General features: G+C 41.8%; 1 protein-coding gene across 3 annotated transcripts; it reads left to right on the forward strand.

Annotated features, from left to right (window-relative positions):
* Positions 1 to 310: 310 nt before the first annotated feature.
* Positions 311 to 21,631, forward strand: tbl1x (transducin beta like 1 X-linked). Of its 3 annotated transcripts, XM_053439470.1 has the most exons (16): positions 10,868 to 11,006; positions 11,296 to 11,520; positions 13,967 to 14,072; positions 14,670 to 14,815; positions 15,036 to 15,255; positions 16,134 to 16,266; positions 16,413 to 16,554; positions 16,663 to 16,726; positions 16,862 to 16,959; positions 17,391 to 17,451; positions 17,634 to 17,755; positions 17,846 to 17,920; positions 18,018 to 18,145; positions 19,019 to 19,184; positions 19,269 to 19,370; positions 19,721 to 21,631. In XM_053439470.1, exons 3-16 carry the CDS (start codon positions 14,015 to 14,017, stop codon positions 19,745 to 19,747), a joined length of 1,542 nt encoding a protein of 513 aa, XP_053295445.1. In that variant the 5' UTR covers positions 10,868 to 11,006; positions 11,296 to 11,520; positions 13,967 to 14,014; the 3' UTR covers positions 19,748 to 21,631. The 3 variants fall into 3 exon arrangements, with proteins under 3 accessions (XP_053295444.1, XP_053295445.1, XP_053295446.1); XM_053439469.1 differs by lacking the exons at positions 10,868 to 11,006; positions 11,296 to 11,520 and adding an exon at positions 311 to 1,090; XM_053439471.1 differs by lacking the exon at positions 11,296 to 11,520.
* The last annotated feature ends 344 nt before the right edge of the window (positions 21,632 to 21,975 follow it).

Here is a 21,975-nt window from a genome sequence, read left to right on the forward strand (position 1 = left end):
TACCTCTAATGGCAGCTACTAACTGTAATAACAAGCATTTGCGTACATACAACATTATCTCCCCCACACTGTCGTGCCAGTAAGCAGCTAAACACGACCAGCGCTGCGCGTGTGAAGCTCGGGAATATGCGGTGCGCGCTTGCTACGGTGTGCGCGGTAGACGGAGGAATGTGTCACAGCAGCGCAGAGCCGTAATGATGTCAACTTGTTATTTACTTTCCAAATGTGAATGACTGAGCAGGGCGAAGGGAGAATTGATCAACCGCGGTGTGACCCGCCAGGCGAAAAGGAGCTGGAGGAGAGCCGGTGTGGGGGAGGGGAGAGCGCGCGGCAGATACACGCACCATGCGGAGCCCCCCCCCCCTCCTGCTACTGATCCAGCTCAGACACCACTTACAATATAGTCTTCATGCGCTAACTTTGCGTTAATACCAGCCGGGTTAAGCTAGGCGGCTAAGCTACTGTATGCTAACAGTGTGGACGCTAGCGTGTTCTTTTTGAATCTGTTCAGTTAACGTAGTGACAGACGGGGGCTAACGGACAGTGTGTTTCATCATTAGCTTGATCAGTCGTGTTTATGTTGGTTATATTCAGGTTTAAGGTCAGTTAGCCTTCACCCCCCTCCCCCTACTCTCTCTCTCTCTTTTTCCTATTCTCCGTCTACGTCTCTCTCCTGCCGCCCTCCCCCCGCTGAACGGGGAAACTCCACCAGAGTCGCCCGCAGCCCGAGCCGCAGAAACTCAACGCATTTCCCTTTCCCCTCCCCTTCCATTTTTTTTTATTTTTGTAACTTTTTGAAAAAAATAAAAATAAACAACCCCCCCCCCCCACCCCCATCTCGAACTCACAACTTCTACACGCCGGTTGCCAGGGAGCCTTCCGGAGGGGGGGGCGACGCTTTACGTTAGTCGGCGGCGGCGGAGTGTTCACCCACGGCGGCGGTCGGAACTTGAAATATGACGGGGAGCAAAACAGGAGGAAAGTCGTCGCTCGCCTAACCGGCTCGAAGTTGGAGGTTTTTCTCTCCCCCGTGGGAAGAGGAAGAGGTGGCGGCGGACACCACGAGTTCACTCGCACTACGCAAGAGAAGGTGAGTTAATTTAAAAAGTCGACCGGCGCCTCTCTGCAAAGATGCATGTTTGTGTGTTCGGTTCGGGGAGATTGAACGGACTTGTTCGTTGTCGTTGGATCGACCCGTTGGTTGTGGAGGTTGTGGAGGTTTGCCGGCTCAGCCTCGTCCCCCGCCGTCTCACACGTGTGTTGAAATGTCTCCCGCTTGTGCCTTTTAATATGCTCTCCTTTTGATCTTAGCACTTTTCTCCTCGCCCTGATTTATTTTCCCTCGCAGCCAAAGCTGTGTGACTGTTTCGCAGGAATACAATTGGAAGTTTAACAGCTTCGAGGTTGTCCCCGTTTTCGTCAATACTTGGTGAATCTAGTTTTTCTCTTTGTTAAAACAATGCACCACAACAATGAAAGCACCAGCATGTTGTGCGGTTTGAGGCATTTTCCCTGAAGCTGAAATATGGACGATATACATATTTATATCCCCTTGCAGACTTAGGAAGCACATGAGTGGGGGAGGGGAGAGACGTCCAACTGTACTACTATGCCACCAGTAGTCAAAGGACAGTTCATGTTACTGTATAACTACAGTGTTAATGCTGTTTCCTGAGCTGCAACTGGCTGTAAATTCAGCACACACCAATATCTACACAAATCTGTAACACATTCCGCGTGAGGACACTTTTAATGAAGAGATTAATACATGTTGTGTGACTCATGAATTCTTATTTTCCATGTAGCAGCCCTGGCTTTTCTCAGTAGTTAATGGAGTAATAGGATACAGTACAGACACAGTTAAGATGTCTCGTCTGGCAACTTGAGCATCAAAGTGTTCGTCATTGCTATTACAGCGAGACACAAGAAGGATTCAGAGGGAAACAACAGCTCGAACACGCTGCTCTCCCACTGCTGTTTTGGCCTGGTTGTATGTCAGTGGCCCAAATAATAAGTGATGTCCCCCTTTCTTGTTGGCCTACTGACTGATTGTTCACAGCAACCAGTCAGTGTTGCTTTAGCTCGTGCAGGTATTGAAGCATTTCAGCGACAAGGGAAATGCATTAAAGAAATCCTGTGTTAGCAGATGGGGATTGGACTTGATTTGACATTTTGGTTGCTGCTGCGACCTTTTCTGTTTATATTTCACAAAGTAAGCCTGCAGACATGAGCTAGGTGGCACTTTAAACTCTTAACTAATGTCATTGCCTCCGAGATTCTACAGATATTCTGTACTACTTAATAACTTCTACCTTACTTATTCGCGATTCCTTGTTTTCATATATGATAGATATTCCCGCCAGAGTAGTGTTATTAGATTCAATCATATTGTGTTGCCTAAAGAGCATGATGTTTACCAGTTTTGTCACCAGAGGTGAGAGCTGCCAGTGAACCGTAATTGCAGTCGTTACAATAATAGGTTTAGTGCTGCCCATTACAAGAACAAAAGCAGTTTTATGATGTCTTAAGTACACGTTTCAGACAACATTTAAGTTTCCATGTATTGGTCTTTAAATGTTATTTTCAGTGACTAAATTCTTAACTAACTCTATTGATAGCTGTATGTGTCGTTGTTTTGGTGTTTCAGTAGCTGGTTACCTTTGTACTCAGTCTTCAGAGGGCATAAATGAATAATGTAGTTAACCAACAGGCCTTCCTCTGTTTTCAGTGACAGGATTTGAGAAAGAAATACATCTTATATGTTTTTCAATGCTCTGTTTTCTCAGGTCTGAAAAGAAAATAAGTGACCTCAGTGTTTCTGCTATGATTTTTAGTGGGTTGGTGCACAGCACGCTGGCCAGAGTGAAAATCAACAGAAAATAGTAATCTCACTTAATTTTAGCTAGTTGATTATAATTCACTTTCTCTTCTCATTCCACGTCCTTACACTGTGCAATGTGAACTATGCAATGTAAGTAAGAACTACCAAAAAGGACAGTAACCATCTTTGCAAAAAATTAAATGTTCATGTAATTTGACTTTTTAGTTAAGCCCATGTCCCATCTGCTTACACGAAGCCGACATGGCTTATGGCCTATACTGCAGCCAGCAACCTGGGGGCGATGAAGATGTTTTGGTTTCACTTTTTGGGATCCTTCATGTCATCCGTCTTTAGATACAATCTATGATTTTGTAATCCTCCAGGCTCTGAGCTTCAACACATTTAATAGGACATTAAACGATTGATACTACATTTAGTCTCAGTTTTAATTTGAGTAGGTTTACATCAATATTAAAAGAATCGTGATGGACATGTGGCCCTTTAACGCATAATAGCAGGGTTCAAATATAATTGGACTTTTGAGAACTAAATTAAGTTTCTTGAGCCACATTGACACATTGTGTCAATGGTTAAATCCCCAAAAGCTCACATGAACAGAGAGTTTACATATAGATCAAGTAGAGCTTAATGTCAACACGAGTGAAGCTGTGACCATACAACTGAAAATGAGGTTAAAAGTAAAGATCTATCTGGTGTGTAAAGGAAAATTTTAAACTGAAACCATCTGATAGACAGAAGAGGGTTAGAAAATCATTTGAAATGTCACGAATAACCCCACAAGACTTAATAACCATCTCAAAAACATCCAAAAGAAACAAAGTTCTGTGGACTTTAAACAATCTCTATTAATATTATGGTAAAATAAAGTGATGATCCTGTTAAGCCTCGGGCAGATATAAGACTTCTAATGGAAATAGAAAACTGGCATCTATGATTTCACTGCTAATGGAAGCAACGGGATGAATGTTGAGCTAGTTAGGGGAATATGATGTGCTCGGATTTAGTCAAATACATAAAAAACTCTGTGGATGATGGCTCATATTTCAGCAGACAGGACAAAGATCCTAAACATCTGGTCAAAGCGACCAAAGAGCTTTCTAAGGTAGAATATCCTCAACCTGTCACCTGATCTCAGTCTGACTGAGCTGTATTTCTCGTGTTGAAAACCATATTAAGCTGAAGATGGCTGGTGGGAAGCTCTGGCAGATACATCACCAGTTAAGATAGAAAGTGTTTGATGACGTCTGTGAGTTGAACTCCAGACGGTCATTGACTGCAACCGATTTTCCACTCAATATTTCAATTATTATTTTTGTTTGACTTAATGTGTATCTGTGGAATTACTTTTGAATCGCTACAGTTAGAGACAGTGGGTGTTGAAAGTTCAAAGCAGTTTTTACAAAGCCTACTCAAATTAAAGGTGATTCTAGAAATATAATTTTGTACCCATACTTTTATTTTAAAGTTGAAAGTTGCTGAAGCTCCGAGCCTAAAGATTAAAAATGTTTTGCATTTCACTTACTTTGTTCCCTGTATTTAGTCAAGCAAATGTGACCACTGTGGCCTTGGTGAACTGATGCACTGAAGAGAAAACGGCTAATCCGTGGTACATTGTGTCAGACTGTGTTCAAAACAGAAATGTATCCCATGCTCATAAGTAGGGCAAGGAAGTCCCAGAGAAAGCCCATGGCAGCCCTGTGGTGCTGCAAAGCTCTGTTTGGAGCTGTCCAAATATTTCTGTAGCGGTATTTATTTATGATAGGCCATGGGGGGAGGTGAACCATTCTCTCCATGCTGTCTTCATGGGCTATCTGCCAGCTCACAGACTAGTGGTTACTCTGAAATGACGCCCATACAAGTACTGGCTAGTCCAAGGCTGTAGTTATTTATTTGGATTTCGCTTTGGATTTTGGTTTGCTCTGTTTATCATTGTGTGAACTTGTGTCTGCTGTGCGTTAACCATGTCCTTGAGAGCATTCAAATAAAACAAGTGGGACAAAGTCAAATGCCGTTATTCAAAGTTGTGTCAAACATCCAACTGTTTCAGTGGCTAGCAGGTAATCAGTTTCTATGTGTATTGTGTCTGAACCCATCACACTGGCTAATGAGTCACTAGCCTTCTTTGTATTAAATAGAATATGTTTGCTGCTTTTAGCAAACATCTGTGTCGCATCATGCTCTGTCAATGGACAAACCCTTTTTTCTCAAAGGTCGGTCTGTTAGTACAAACAGGTAATCTCATTTCCAAGTAAAGCAGAGAGAGACTACACTCTATGTGGCCATCGTTCTAGTGTTTCTCCGCAGTTGGACTTTAATTTGTAACAAAGACAGAAAAAAATGTTTCGGGGGCACTAATAATGCTGGAGGATGAGTGTTCAGGAAGCTGTGCAAGCATGTGCTAGAGAGCCATTCCACCAACGAGGATAGTGTCTTTCTCTCTCTCTCCCCCCCCCCAAGTATTTTTTCATTCCCTGCTGATTCAGCCGCAAAAGATCAGGAAGAAAATCATTAAATCAACCATATTTTCTTTTGCTGTAGCTGCGTAGGTTGGTCACGTCCGCCACTTGGTTTTTAATACCACTATTTTCCTGTCCTTTATGGTCGAGCTGCAGCTTTTTTTTCTCAAACACACACACTCAGTGGACAGCACAGAGGTGGCAGTAGAGACCAGTAAGAAGTGAATATTTTACCTGAGCTGATTCAACTTCACTTGTAGCTCTGCAAATATAACAAAACAATCCAGCAGAGAACAGTTATATTTAACCTTTCCTTTTCACACCATCACTGGGTGTTTATTGCGCTAAAGGTGAATTGTTACAAGCTCAAATTAGATCAGTCTGTATGGAGGCTGCTGGTTTTATTTGCCACACACCTTCAAATTTGTGAGATCTTTATTAATTATTAGTTACAGACTAAGTCAGCAGTCACCTTCTCTCTAGTAGCATAACCTGCAGAAGATCAGTCCTCAGCAGCAGAGTGAAGAGGAGGGAGGAGATGACTGATAGTGACTGATGTCTGTGTTCTTTATTCAACATCACACAGTGTTTTCATGTCAGGTATATTATTTAGTTTATTGACATTTTCCTCTCTTCTTCAGAGATATTATTGAGTTTATACACTGTCGTGACTCTGCTGGCATTTTTTTTTCTGCACAATTTTTTATTTAATATAGTTTGAAACCCCCCATGGTTGTGTTTAATTCTGGACAGGTAGAAACAAAGACTTGGAAACAGATGCAGATACACATTTGCTTCCTGATTAGATCCTGTAAGTCACGATGAATCTTAGTTTTATTTTCTACATCTAGGAAACCAACTGCAGACCACACAGTCTTCTTCCTGTTTAACCCGCACATACAAGCCAAGTGTACGTGAATGTGTCATGTGATATGTGGTTTCATGGCTGTCAGTATGGACAGAGATTAATTCTGATGTGGAGCTAAAATGTTTGTCTGGATTGAGATCGTTTCATTTTAAATTAGTGTGGACATAGCCTGAGGGTAAACCCTGCATTCACACACTTGGCATGCGAGTGTCAGATAGATCTAACTTATCAGATGGAGCCCGAGATGCACAGGCAATGCACTCACACCATGTGGCTACTTAGATGAAGCTCCAGCTAGCTGTCAGCTATACCCTCAGATTAATTGCTGTCATTTTGGTGGTGACTGTGAGGTTTGCTTGCACGGTGCCTGAGTAAGACAGAGGGGCTGTATATGCAGACTTAATTATTTACCATCATCACAATATTGAACAATCTCTTCTTCATACTCATTCAGGCTTAGTTCTGTATTGAATATACCCATTGGTTTTCTGTCTAAAGCTTTGTCCAGACAGCCAGGGAGAGGAATATGGTGTTGAGTAAAACCATGAATTGTGGCTCTGATCCCACTGCTCCGGAAACAAAACTGCCATCTGCAGAATGCCAGGGAAAGTCTCAAGTTTACCCTCTGCGTGGTTTGTAATTACCTAATCCTTGTCAACAGTGTACCAAACCCAAACACTGGGTCCTCCCTGTTGTCAACATGTACAAAAAGACGAGCATGACTTTTGGACAAAGTTAATATGCCCATGAAATTCAGGTAGTGCATAGAAAGGTTTATCATTCGACAGTTTATCTACATGGGAGTATAATTAAACCGAGTCTATGCATAATTTATTTTACGTGTGTGTTTAGTCTTCCTGTATCAGTACCTTGTGAAACATTACAAGGTCAGTTTTTATTACAGGAGATTAATGGTGTATATATTGCCTCCTGATAAGACTACATTATGTGTCGTCATTGAGTGAGGCCACTAATGGTTCCACGGAAGAATTAAATGTATGTAAATTATAAATCTGGTATTGATGTTAACAGCGGTGTGTGTTTCACGATCTAAACACCAATGCAGAGTTAAACATTCTCTACATACATCAGAGGTTTTTGCACTCCAATTTCTGACCTATTTACAACAAGAAATTAAAAACATTTCCAAAACGTCCTTCTGTGTGAGTGATGGGTGGCTCAGCAGGATATACGCTGTTTAGAGAACACACACACGCATGCTACAAAGGGCGATCTCTGATGTGTAGTTGTTAATGTCGTACTGTGTTAATGCGCAGTAAGGGATAAGTCAAGAGATGGCTTGGAATGAAGATCCGAATTTCAGCTCACTTGTCTGCTTTGTTTGTTTGACCCTGATGTCAGATGGAAGGAAAGCTCCACAAGAGTGGGGGGGGGGGGTATTCAGGGTGGCATGAGCAGCTGTTGACAGAGAAGCAAGATCTTCTGGTCACCATGGCAACACTTGTATTGCCCACACTGGTTTGCCGCTGTGTTTACAGCTTATTCGTGCACTTCTCATCTCGCTGGAGAAAAACGACAATTTCCCGGCTGAGGCCCTTTTATGTTGTTGCCGTGTGTTTCTACTGAATGAATGTAGATATCTACATTTATTTACGCTACTGATAAAAATGGTTCAAATGGTACAGTCTTTTCTTTTTTCAGTAAAACAGTGTTACGTAAAAGCTTGTTTAGACATATACTGTATGTTCCCATAATGATGTAATAGTTTCATTTCCTGTCAGTAGTGGAAATAATGGTCCCATCAACAGTCACACAGTTAAAGGCTGTCAGTTCTCTTCATTATCCAATTTGTTGTTTTTGATCAAATGTATCGATCATTTAGTCTAAATTTCAGATGCAATACTCGGGAATGTGTGGCTCTTTATCATACAATGTAAAGATAACCAGAATGCGCTGGTCTAGATTTTACAAATGTGCCTGCTGAATTTTGTGTTGCACAAGATAACATGTCTTTTCAAAAGATAACGTGTCTTTTCAAAAGATAACATGTCTTTTGAAAAAGATAACGTGTTCAGTGTGCTTGATGGTTAACAAAGAGCTGCCTTTTACCTTATCGGCAGGATATATGCATTGATGAATGCAAGGTCAGAGTACTGAAGGTGTATTCCTCTGCTGTATTATTTAATTCCCACAGTCTCCTCCACACAGAGTATTTACTTTAGTATTTACCAACCCCCGCACAGGCATATACAGCCCCTCCAGTGCCTGGTCATTTGTGTGCTTACATGCTCGTGTTAAACCACCAGGTGTTGACATGCAATAACCTGGTTACTATTAATAATGTTTTTAAGGCAAATTAAATCGTAATGATATTATGCATCAAATCCTCCTAATTTCATAACAATATTGTCTATGCCCAAATATCCAAAGTAACTCTTCCAGTGTTGACTCTTTTTTCATTTGGATCCACACTGCAACATCTGTGATTCAGATCTGTTTATGATCTATGTTGATTCAAAATGTTGCTACAGGATGAGGATTTTGTCCAGTAGGTCCAGTTGGATTGATGATTATATTAAATATAAGGCTTAAAAGATGCCATGGTCACACTGTGCCTTGTTAGTTATTATTTTCCTTCTGTGGTGAAGCTTTGTAAAATATCAAATTTTCCCCACCTATAGTTTTTGCAGATTTCTGCTATAAAACTCTTACAATTTCACTTGAGTCTTGACAGCGTCTATACAGTGTCCTCTACTGTTTACTTCTGGTCATCAATATAATGGATAGGGATTTTTGTTCGTCCACATCAATAGGGGAAAAAGCCATGGGGTCAATCTTGTTTGAGCAATGTAAGACTGCTGTAATTTTGTCTCTATTGAGAATACTGAATGACAACAATGGACAAGTGGGAGTTGTCGTTTTTATTTGATTCTAATGGGTTCAGCATGAGAGTGGATCATAGGTCCTTGCGCTTCCCATTAGCAGACATCATGATGAATCTTTCTGGTGATCCTCGCTGTCTGTCACCAACCCCCATTCAGTCCCTGGGGAGAAAATATAAGTGATGGTGGCGGCACATGTGAATGTGCAACTCTCTTGAGAGAAAGACGAATAAACACACCGTACGTTTAGATTATAGCAGATCTGTCAAGGCGCATTTCAAAGATTTTTCCCCTGTTATAGTTTGTATGAGGACCATAGCATGAAGACATGTTGTCAGTATCAGTTGCTGCAGTTGTAGCAATGTGTTACCCTGATGACCTTGCTGATTGTTAGCTGCTGGAAGAACCATTAGGTTGGCCCTCGTGGTTCCATGGGTGATCAGCCATGTGCTATTGAGAGTCGACTGTCTGCAGACCCAGTTTCTACCTCAGTAGGCTATTTATTCCTCTACGAGCGCTTCCTCTCTACTTGGAGTGGCAGTCAGTGGGTGGAGTCGCTGGTCTGAATGAAACCACGCACACTTGTGTCGTTTCTCCCCGCGCACAGGCGGCCACCCCTGGTAAACATTGGAAATGTAGCCGCCCATAGGAAGCGTGGGAGAAGTGTTCCCCCAGGAGACTTGAGGTCTACCATCCCCCACAGGTGCTGATCTACCATCCCCCACCGCCGCCGACCTACATCGGCCGCCGCTAAGTGACTCATTGAGAGAGGCAAAGAATAACGCTCAAATGGTTGTTGTGATTACCTGTTTGGGGATCATTATTTATCACCCTGCTCCCATTTCACCACCACTACCACCACCACCTCTCATTGATTCCCCTCCCCCACTCAAATCCCCCCCCCCAGGACTGCAGCCCAACCAGAAGCTTCAGAGGCCGGTTTTTACTCAGCAGATCAGTTCAAGAGAAAATGGCTGCTGTTTCCAGGTCTTGTTTGCACATCTGTCAGGAGGTGACCATTCAGGAGAAAATGGGCTCCCTGGTATGCTGGTTTTTAACATTGTGCTTTTCCAACCTGCATGTGTAGGAGTTGGATGGTTCTGTTTTGTGTCTTGTTGTGTTCTCTGTAACTTCTGCACTGAAATTGTTATGTTTTTAAAGAAAGTGTTTTATTTGCATATAGAGCTGAAGTTGGTCATGATTGTAACCTATTCTGTTTGTGTGTGTGCAGAGGGGAGAGGATGCCAGGGTTGTCTCGATTTAGTTAAGATACATTAGACCAAGTGAAGTATTTAAAACATATAGCTGCAGTGTACAAGCCCAAGGGTCAAGTGTGTTTCTAAACCAATTTTTTTTTTATTTACTGTAAATTATCTCTCTTCCTTAATCAAAGCTAAATTTGTGCAGGGTTTAAAAGTGTTGTCATGTTACCCCTGGAGCGTGCACAAACCTGTGAAATGTGTGGCTTGGCTTCAACTCAGATATTTAAAAAAATGAATAATCATACCCGGTCTTTTCTTACACATGCTAGTAGAGCACCGTAGCAGCATTGCTCTCTTTCATCAGTGTTGGATTTTGAAGTTCATATTGGTTGTGTTTTTTTTAAGATGGTTAATCATACATTGCTCAGTGATAGATATCATTTTTGCATATTTACATTGGTAAGGTAATCATACTCAAGAGGAATGAATTTTAAAATGGTTTAAATGGGAATTAATAGTACTTGTCTTTAAGAGCTGCTGTCAGTTAATTCACGGCAGTGCAGCCAGCTTACAGCACAAGCTTTTGCTTTGGGTGTCAATTGCGTAAGCAAAGAGTGAATTGGTACTTTGCTTAGTTGACAGATTTGATTCCGATACATTTGTCAGTCGTGGTTGAGGTGGAAGACTGAAAATGCAGCTGACATGTGCAGTGTTGACAGGGCCTTAAATTATGAAGGATTTTATTGTTCTTCTGCATCGACCACATCCTTTGGCCTAACGCACGTAGGTGGCTTGGTAAGCTGTGTAATTTATATTCTCTATGGTTGCAATAAACGTCTTAAAAACAACTCGATGCTAGCTTGATGACCTCGGGGGGGTTCTCATCATTTGCAATTTTGGGTTTACATTTCTCTTTTCCTGTCTATAGCCTGTCTTTTAAAACATCCGATTGTTTGTTAACACTATTATAAATGTACAGTATTTTGATTGTGCTCTGGTGCTTTTAGGTGTTTTCAGACTTGACATGTGGGTAGAATCCAGAGAATTGGCCACAGAGTTTACCCAGTTTCCCTTTCACACACAGATAAAGGAGTGGGAGGTTCTCCGTGCAGACACATTCACAACAGCAACAACTCCTCCGCATCATTCAGGCGAGCTGTGCAGCAGGCAGAGGCAGGAAGCGACGTTTTAACTCTGCTGTTGAGATCACGTGGTTTTCTTTACAACACACTAGGTGTTGGCTCTTATCCCCACAACTTCACTTGACATCTTTGTCGGTGTCGTCTGTGTGTGTCGCAACTTTTTAACCGTGAGATAATTTTGTCCTTAAGTTGTTCTTAAATATGTGTTGTGTAAATGCTTTCAGGAATTCTTAGATAACTGTATGTTTAGTTAATGTTGCCGTACTTGCTTTTAACTACCTGCATGCATCATGGTCGCTTCATGTATCCCTGTGTCCACTTGGTGCGTTGGTTGTGCACTTTAGGCCATATGCCATAGACACATGACGGGTAGGGACAGTGCATGACCTCCGGTGTCTCCATATTTTTTATCTACAAAATGCAAAACTTTACGTTGCGTGTGTTGTGCCCTGTAGTGGAAAACTCCTGTAACATGCATAGTACAGTAGACATTAGGGTCTACACATTCTCTGTAGTCTGCCTTCCGAATATAATGAAGAATGCGGCAGGAGATTTTCTGGGTCAGACGTGTTCACAACAATAGGAAAATGTCAAACAGCCAAATAATTTCAGGAGGGTGTAGGGTGTTTAGTGCAAATTCCCATTGTATTTTAAGGCTACAGTATCCCATAATCATAATAACCACATTACAGCATGTGTGGTGTCAACATTATGTCTACTGTATGCACCTCCCACCTTTGGTTAATCCGTGCTTTGAAAACAGTGTTTTTTGTTGTAGTGGTCTTAAAAGAAGTAGCCCCCCCCCCTCCCCTCTTATCACTTCATTAGATACATGTCTCCTTTCCTAGATGACAAATTGTTTGTTCAAAGGAGACTCTGATACCAGGGGAACTGGTGATGGTGCCATCATGGGCCCAGTAGAGGGATTGTGCCTCTGCCCTGCCCCGATGGGACCCGAGCCCCTCCAGGCTCCCTGCTAATTATTTTTCCAGTTGTTTGGTATGTATCTGTAGTGGCCTTGGGTGCAGCGCGGCCTTGCTTTGATGTGGCTAGCCCTTCCTAGTCCCATATGTAAGCTAATAAGCTAAAGAGAAACATGGTATAAGCGGTCAAAGCAGGGCACAATTGCAAAGATAGACTAGCTTTGTTTTGTTTTTGGAAGAAGGTCACAAAGAGTCCTTGCCTCGTGAGTCCAGTACAGATGGTATCTGTTTGTTGATGTAAGTGATAGAGGGAAAATTGAGATTCAACCAGTATTTTTACTTTTAGTAAATGTCCCTCTAGCATTGGTTGCAGTGGTTTCTTCTACACCAGGTGCAATTTAACCGAAGCAGTTTTTTGTGTCAGTAAACCCTCCGTACTTCAGCTGTAGTACAATAAAGAAAGAAAGAATATACCAAGGTGAAAGTGAATAATTCATGTTGAGTAACATGTTCAAGCCCTCTGGCTGCATGCCCACTGGTAATTGGGACAACGCCATTCTCTGTCTATTTTTCTCGATCACTCTCGTTGCTACGCTACCAAAAGGAAACTTGAGTGGGCCCGGACAGTGTTTGGAATGAAAGTTGGACAGCCATGCAGTCCTCATACCTGACACCACCCCCCTCCATTTCTATTCTTATTTTCAGCAAAATGTCTGTCCCTTTATCTCCCAGTGGGAGAGCAGGAAATGGCTCTCTACTTTTAAGCCATGACTCATTTTCAGGTTGCAGTTTTTTCCGTATTTTCCTAGTACTACACAGACAGCTCTCACGCTCATTGTTTTTGCTGTGCATTTGTGTATGTTTACATCTTATTTGTGGGTATATAATTAATATCATTACAGCTCAATTAACCCTTCTCTAGAGAAGTGCATGCTTGAATGAGTGGGAAATTATAAACCCTCTTAATATTCTCACAGTATTCGTCTGCCTGAGGACAAAAAAACTTGATGCAATTTAAAATGCAATTGCGTTTTTGTTTCTCCGGCCCCCCTTTAGTTTTGAAATGGTCTCAATTGAAATATTTTTCATAAGCTCTGTTAAACATTTCAGATTTGTTGAAAATAACTCTGAAATGGAGGTTCAGGTCGGCTGCTAGGAATAATTAGCCCCTCTGTCTCCTCTGTAATTTAGTAGATGGGCACAAGACTGGCATTTAATATCCTTACAGCTTTATCAGGACTCTTTTACATCTAGATAGTTAGCTTGGTCACTAATGGGAAGCACCAGTCAGTTCTCAGTAGATGCCAAATGGATATAGATACTCCCATTAGACCAGAATAAGAAGGGGGAAATACTTTAATTCAGTTTGTGGATCCACAGGTTAACTGACCTAGCCATTGAGACATTGTCAAAGGAAGGAATCATGCAGCAATGAGCAGAACAAGAGTGAGCATGTTGTAAGAGAGGCTAGAAAACAGCACTGTCCTCTGTGTGTGGGTGTGTATTAAAATATATTGGCTCACAACTGTCACTGAACAAAAGCCCAGGCTGATTTCTGCTGGCTGCAACATTTGTGTTTATTTTTTGGGGATATGAGAGAGAAATAATTTTTTCGAGTGGCTTAAAATGTCTTATGCAAGACTTCAGTTTGAAGTCTGAATTAAAACTAAATGTTTGATTTCATTTTCAGGAGTGAGCCCAGCCTTACAACATATCTACTCCCTGTCATTGGGCTAAGATGAGTATTACCAGCGACGAAGTGAACTTCTTGGTCTACAGATACCTCCAAGAATCAGGTTTGTCTAACTAAACAGTAATATACCCCTAAAAAGGAATTGATCAACTTAGGCTTGAAACATCTATTGCTGATATTTTTCAGCATTGCAAGGTTTTTGCTGTCAAAGCACATTTATTTGGTCATTGACTAGAAAATGCAATTATCATGTATTTCTAAAGGCAAAGCATTCAAGCATGATGCCTACGTGCGTCAGGAGATGTTTTTCTTATCACATAGTGGATCGAAATAAACCGCATGTAATGTGGCTGCACAGAGCATTAACCTTGATGTCAACCTGTTATGCACTCTTTGATAAGATTCTGATCACGGATCAAATTCGAGTCGCAGCGTTTTTATTACTGGTTTTAGATCAGCATCTGAGGCCATCTGACAGAATACAAGCTACAAGCAGCCTAGAGGTCAACATTGACATTGGCATGCCTTATTATACTCTCAAATGTCATACTTGTTACGCCATTGGGGTTATGTATTCAATTACTGTTGGCTTTGTTTGGATCAGACAAGACTTTTCTTTGAATATTTGTGCTGTGTTTGTGCACATCTTGTGCTTGGCACTCGCCCATTAATGGATGTGAATGGTGTGTTTTGTTTTCAGGTTTCTCCCACTCAGCATTCACCTTCGGCATTGAGAGCCACATTAGCCAGTCGAACATCAATGGAACACTAGTGCCCCCTGCAGCCCTCATCTCCATCCTGCAGAAAGGGCTTCAGTATGTAGAGGCAGAGATCAGCATCAATGAGGTGAGGAATCGGCTTTTATTGACTCCCAACAATGTTTTTATGAGTTTTTCCCCTCTTTCCCTACTCCTGAGAGAAACACTGAAGAATGTTTGTAAGGAACAGCAGTTGGAAAGCCTTACTCAACTTGTCTAAATAGCGATTATTATGAAGAAAGACTATAGACGAGTCACAATTTAAATATTGCCTCATGATGTCTTATTTGTGACTGCTGCTCTGACAGGATGGCACAGTCTTTGACGGTCGACCGATCGAGTCGCTGTCGCTCATCGACGCTGTGATGCCAGATGTGGTGCAGACACGACAGCAGGCATTCCGCGACAAGTTGGCCCAGCAGAAGGCGGCTGGTGTCATGACTGCTTCGACCTCTGGAATCCAGTGTAATGCACCAAAGAATGGAGAAGCCACCTTCAATGGGGAGGAGAATGGAACTCACATCATGAGTAAGTTGAATAAATACAGGTGTCTCAGTAGTAGTAGGTACTAACATTATCTATGAAGTAGTTATGGTTCTGGCTACATTCACTCCACTATGTTTTAGTTTTGATGTCCGTGCTATTCTGGAGTTCTCAAGTGCCTGACGGAGAACTTTGCCAGCTGGCCCTGTTTTAGGTTTAAAGCTCTATTCAAAAAAATGTATTAGTATGTGGAGGTAAAAACACAGAATTCAGTATACCTTTCCAAAGATTGACCAGTCTGTATTCCATGTTTGGATTTAAATATATAATGACGATAATAATGTAAAATATATCTTCTTCTTATTAGACACCATATTTTGTTTATTTATCACCCACACTATCATGGTAATGGCAGAGTTTTAATCCAGACTCTTTATGCCGAATAAGTCAATGTTGACCTCTAATCCTCTAATCAAAGATTTATTCAGAAAACTATATGAACTTTTATCATCTGTATGGTTTTCACAGGAGTTTTTAATAAAAGGTTTTGAGTTCCCCCCCCCTGTTTTAAGCAGTGCCTACATCACTGCGACTGGGTTCTCATTATACTGTGATAATTGTGTGCCTGCCAACTGGGTCAGTCTCTCAGACTTAGATATATAAAAATAGCTCTGGCTTATACCAGCAAAAACACATTATTGATTTTTTTTGATCCGACTCTTTTGTTTAAATGCAACACCCCACCCCCCTTAACATTAGGCGATAAATAATATTTATTAGAGATAATTCTATCAGCAGTATATTAATACTACCACTAAGCTTGCTGACAATTGTGGGCATATATGTGCTGGCATGTGTGTGCTGATGCATCTATTAATATGTGCATATGTATCTGTCCATCTGTTTGCGTCGGCCCTTCTCAGATAACCACAGCGAGCCCATGGAGATGGATATGGATGTTGCGATACCAGCCAGTAAAGCCACAGTGCTCCGAGGCCACGAGTCCGAAGTGTTCATCTGCGCTTGGAACCCTGTCAGCGATCTGCTGGCCTCAGGGTGAGTCTGTCTGAGCTGAAACAGATCGCCGGATGAGTCATGCTTTATTGTGTGCCCGCTTTGGCTTTTATTTTGAAAGATAAATGAGGCAGCTTATGTTGCAACCATCTTTTGACCCTCCCCTGCTGCGTTGGTATTGTCTTCAGCTCGGGAGACTCCACCGCCAGGATCTGGAACCTGGACGAGAATAATAACTCCAACTCTACCCAGCTGGTGCTGCGCCACTGTATCCGAGAAGGGGGCCAGGATGTCCCCAGCAACAAGGACGTCACCTCACTAGACTGGAATGTAGGTCCCCAAACATCACTCCATGTCTACTCTATTTACTTGTACCATGTGCAGACTTTGATGCTGAAGACGCTCAAGTAACAGATCTGTTATCGTTCCATCTGACAGAGCGACGGGACTCTCCTGGCAACTGGGTCGTACGATGGATTTGCGAGGATCTGGACGAAGGATGGTATGTCCTCCATCGTTCTAGCACAGCGTTGCTTCCTTGTGTTATTAGTATGGGATCATTGTTATTGTTATTAATGCAACCTCAACTTCTGAAGAATGTTTTCTAAAATAAATGGTTATGGTTCTTATCCTTTAGGAAATCTGGCAAGCACCTTGGGACAGCACAAAGGGCCCATATTTGCACTCAAGTGGAACAAGAAGGGGAACTCTATTCTCAGTGCTGGCGTAGATAAGGTATTTTATAAAGCTCCCCAAGCATGGTTTTTTGTCTGTCAACAATAATATCCACATGGTGGTTGTTTCTGTACCAGTCCTAGGGCTTGAAATTAACTTTTTTTAGATCACTCGCCAGGGTGTAAATCAGAAACGTATAATTTCTCTGGAATCCATAAACTATCATTTAAACTGCACTTCTATTAGTGAATATTTATCTCAGTATAAACTAGGGACAGAGGGAGAGAACCCTGTTAGTACTTGTGGTCTTAGATGTTTAGTTAATATATTTATATTAAATTTATAAACAGCAGATGTGCTCATTTTGTGATTGAAAAAGTTAATAAATTCACATACAAATATTAATGAATATGATACATTCAGTCTTTTAATTTATCAATCTTTATTATGTTGCGTTAAGAAATCTTTAAATGCACATTTTCATTTTCCAGACGACAATCATTTGGGATGCACACACAGGAGAAGCCAAGCAGCAGTTCCCCTTTCACTCAGGTAAATCCACTACACCTTGTCTGAATTACCTACGGGATTTATAAAGTATCTATCTCTCTATCTCTCTATCTCTCTATCTATCCACAACAATCACAGCTGATGGAGATGTATAAATATGATGTAATAATAATAAATATGACCTTTTTTAATGATTATAACTTTTTCATTGAAATATTCTTCAGCCCCAGCTCTGGATGTCGACTGGCAGAACAACAGCACCTTTGCCTCCTGCAGCACAGACATGTGCATCCACGTCTGTCGACTTGGCAGCGACCGGCCCCTCAAAACCTTCCAAGGCCACACGGTAAACAGCTTTTTCCACGCTGACCTTCTGACCTTCTCTCACACAGTGCTGTGCTCACTACCTCATGCTAATGTTTTTTATGCCACGCAGAATGAAGTTAATGCCATTAAGTGGGATCCGTCAGGGATGCTGCTCGCCTCCTGCTCAGATGACATGACGCTCAAGGTAAGAGACCAGTCCTCGGAGGTTAAACAGATAAAGCCTGAGTGGGGATTTGTATTCAGTCGTTATATTTTGTTGTTGCTGTGTTCCTCACGCTCAGATCTGGAGTATGAAGCAGGATTCCTGTGTTCACGACCTCCAGGCTCACAGTAAAGAGATCTACACCATCAAGTGGAGTCCCACAGGCCCCGGCACAAACAACCCCAACTCTAACATCATGCTCGCCAGGTGGGAAGTCACTCACATCGCTCACTTTTGAAAGAAACGTTCAGGTTTTGTGTGCTCAGACTAAAACAACATGCGTGTCTGAATGTGTGTTTGGGAAGCAGAGTCTTGTCAAAGTCTGGCATTCAGAAGAAACCATGTTTCAGGCAAAATCTCAATGCTGGTAAATGTCAGTGGCTCGCAGCCTCACACCCTGACCCAGATGTGCACGCGTGTTTGCATGTTCTAGTTCAAGTACCACTGGAACTCACTGCCATTACTGACAACCCAGCATACCTGCCTATAATTCACAAAGGAAATAAAACTGCTATCATTGCAACGGCCTGGATGGAACTTCAGGATTTTTAAAAAATGCCATCGTTGTTCAGTATGAGTGCAATACATTTTTAATTGACTTCAGTTTAGCGCTCTGCATAAAATGTCTCTTCACTTTCATTTCTTGCCAGCCTTAGATTAACCCTGGCTATTTATACTCGCTTTGTGAAGCATATGTGTCGATTGAAGTCAGACTCCATTGTTTTCAGCAGGGTCTGATTACAGGTGTTGGTTTGAAACAGATTGACACTTCTTTTTTTTATTAAAATTCACACATTTTTAATTTTCACTGGTTAAAGTGTTAGACTGTTGTGTAGTTTTTCTCCTCAACAAAAAGGTGATTATCATTGTTTCTAGGATATTTTTTATTAGATGTTAACATGTGAGCATGTTGACCAGACATTCAAGTGCTAAAACACACAAATTATTAACACAACACAGACTTGTACCTCTGGCACCAACAAAACATATTTAACAGATCATCTTGTCACAAAAACAGATGATTATGAATCCTTAGCTCTGGTCTCATGTCATATTTTTTCATTTTTGTCTTTCCCACAGTGCCTCCTTTGACTCGACAGTGCGACTGTGGGATGTCGAGCGAGGCGTTTGTATTCACACACTGACCAAGCACCAGGAGCCCGTCTACAGCGTGGCCTTCAGCCCAGACGGCAATCACCTGGCCAGCGGCTCCTTCGATAAGTGTGTCCACATTTGGAACACCACGGTGAGCGTCGCAGAGGGATCGATGCAGTAACCCACCGAGTAGACTCATCGCGTGGTAACACATTTGTTTGTCACCTTGTTTCAGACTGGAGCCTTGGTGCACAGCTACAGGGGCACTGGCGGTATTTTCGAGGTTTGCTGGAACAGCACCGGGGACAAAGTTGGAGCCAGTGCATCAGACGGCTCGGTAAGCCACAGCCTGTGTGATTATGAATTGTGTTTGCTCAACTTTTAATTCATCTTATGTAGTAAAAAAAAAAAATACTAACAACTTTTTGAAACTAACAATTTTGTAGCACTCAAATGGCACTTACTTATAGCACTTTGTAGTTTTGCTTTATTTTGAGGAAATTGTACTTTCTTGATTCTTGCCGTCCCGGGTCTGTACCCTCGGGGTTGAATGCACTTATTGTAAGTCGCTTTGGATAAAAGCGTCAGCTAAATGTAATGTAGTTTGGAGCTTGCTTATAAAATGTTCAAGCACTTGGTGATGGCTGACGTGTATCATTAACACCACCACATGTCTTTGCTTTCCAGGTATGTGTTCTCGATCTCCGAAAATAGCCGACCTGAGACTTTGATGAATTCTGGAACGTGCAGCAGATTGCCTTCTTCTGACATCAGCAAAAACTCTCATTGCTCAAGAGGAGCCGTTAAGGTTGACTGAAACAAAACCTTCACGGGAGGAAAACCACATGACCGCACCAGCTTCTGAGGAGCCAACACCAACTGAATTCCTTGCACCTTTATTGTCTGTTGCAGTGTGTTTTACCACACGCCTGTTTTGAGACAACGCCAGCGGGTTGAAGAGATCCCCAAGACTGGTCTGAATCCAAATCCCTGGGGGCATCCGCATTTTTAAAAGGTTTCTAATGAGGAAGTGCTGTGATCGCTCCGGGCCACTGGTCCAGCTGTTAGCGGGTTGTAAGGGTTGGAGACGCAAAGATGAGTTCTACAGGAAGAGAGGTGTTAATGAGACACGTGATTGGCTGCGAAAAGCAGAACATTTAAGAAAGTTTTTGTTTTTTACAATTCCTTTTTTCGAATGTTACTTCATGTCCAAATGAAAACTGGAGACATGATAGAAGTGACATCGATACTGAAGCACTGCTATTTTCTTGTCGACAGGGTGCTGAGCTTCTCCTCAGCAGAGAATAGTTTGTTTCAAGAGTCCTTCTTGCATTTTCTTTGTCTATTTTCCACAGAAGGATGTTTGAAAGTCAAAGTTGAATGTGCCGCTACAAGGTAGTTCTCAGCTCATGTTTAACATCAGGTCAACAACAACAGGAAGAACCTGCCATGAAATAATCTCCGAACATGACCTGCTCAATTTGGTCGAGATTAGAACAGTTGTGTTTAAGATGTGAAAAGTGTGGTTTACAAAGTCAAAGTGTTCTCCCTTTTGGATGTAAATTTAAAGAATGTAAAGATATGTAAATTAGATTAATACACAGACTTATATACTGTGTATATATGTATATATACACAGTACTCTTTATTGACATCCTGTAGCGGTGCATTAATGCTACAGTCGACACTTCTTTTACTGCTAATGCGCAGCAACCAGACCTTTTTTAAATGAAGTGCATGTCTCATCATCAGCTTCTTTTAATACAGTCATTCACGACTCGACCAATCATATCCAGGCTTTTGTTTCGGGGTTTTCACAGTGAAGGCAGGTGACTTCTGTCTCTGTTAAGCCACTGAAGAAACAGGCCTCTTATTTAGTTGACTGCACGCAGTCAACTATCCAGTCAACAGTGCAGGAGCGAGCAGTGGTTTGAAGCATTGAGATATTGTTTAATATAGAGCTGGACATGAGAGAATCAACAACTAGACCCTACCTATGAGACCCTCTATCGCTCTTAGCATTACCACGGGGACCAGAAGGTGGAGATCAAGTGTAAAATCCCACTGTTTGTAAAAGAAGAAGAAACAGATGCTATGATTGGTCTTATTCAATCCCACTGAGCTTCACACACGCGCAGTAAGTCGAGCTCCCTCTGCACATGTCAAACACACCATCACTCGGATTTCCCTTTGTTTTTGTCCCTTTTCTACCTTTCAGTCTATTTCAGCCAAAACAACATGAAGTGTTGGCACTTTTTGTATTGGCTGGTTCAGCAAATGTTCAGATTTAGTAAAGGGCCAATTTATTTCTTGTATTTTTGTCCTTTTTTTTTTTTTACAGTCACAATTGGATGTTTGATGGGTGGTTCGTTGTTTTTCGTTTGCTGAGAGCCATTATTGTCTGTGTCAGACTGAGAATCGGGCTGTGGGTTGGTGGCCTTTTCTTGGCATGCTAAGGAGCCCAGTTATGGAATAAGTGCTGTGACAGCTACTGTTTCTCTCGAAGCCCTGGTCCGGGGTGCACTCACCTGTTTTCGAGGACAAAACTTTGAAGTCATTCTGTGTCTCAAATAAATCACTCTATTTTGATATCAGAAACCACGGAGCCTGTGTCTTGATTTCAGTAAGTTTGAGTCTGAAACTGGTTGTGTGCCTCAGTGCAGTTTCAGTCCCTCCAGGTGTTCCTGACACGCTGCATTCCCAATATCAGGTCACTGTGACCTTTGACCACAGTTTTATCATATAATCTTTGGGTCTAAGCAACAATTGATCAAAATTTGAAGTGTTTTGAGAGGTCACAGTGATTTGACTTTCCACCTCCAAAATCAAATCAGTTCTTCAGTGAGTCCAAATGAACTATGGTAGGAAATTTGAAGTGATCCCCTGATGGTCTTCCTGAGATATTATATATAGGCAAACAAAGCCTCTGACCACCGATATGA

The sequence above is a fragment of the Pleuronectes platessa genome, chromosome 14 (genome assembly GCF_947347685.1).
Source record: "Pleuronectes platessa chromosome 14, fPlePla1.1, whole genome shotgun sequence".
NCBI lineage: Eukaryota > Metazoa > Chordata > Actinopteri > Pleuronectiformes > Pleuronectidae > Pleuronectes > Pleuronectes platessa.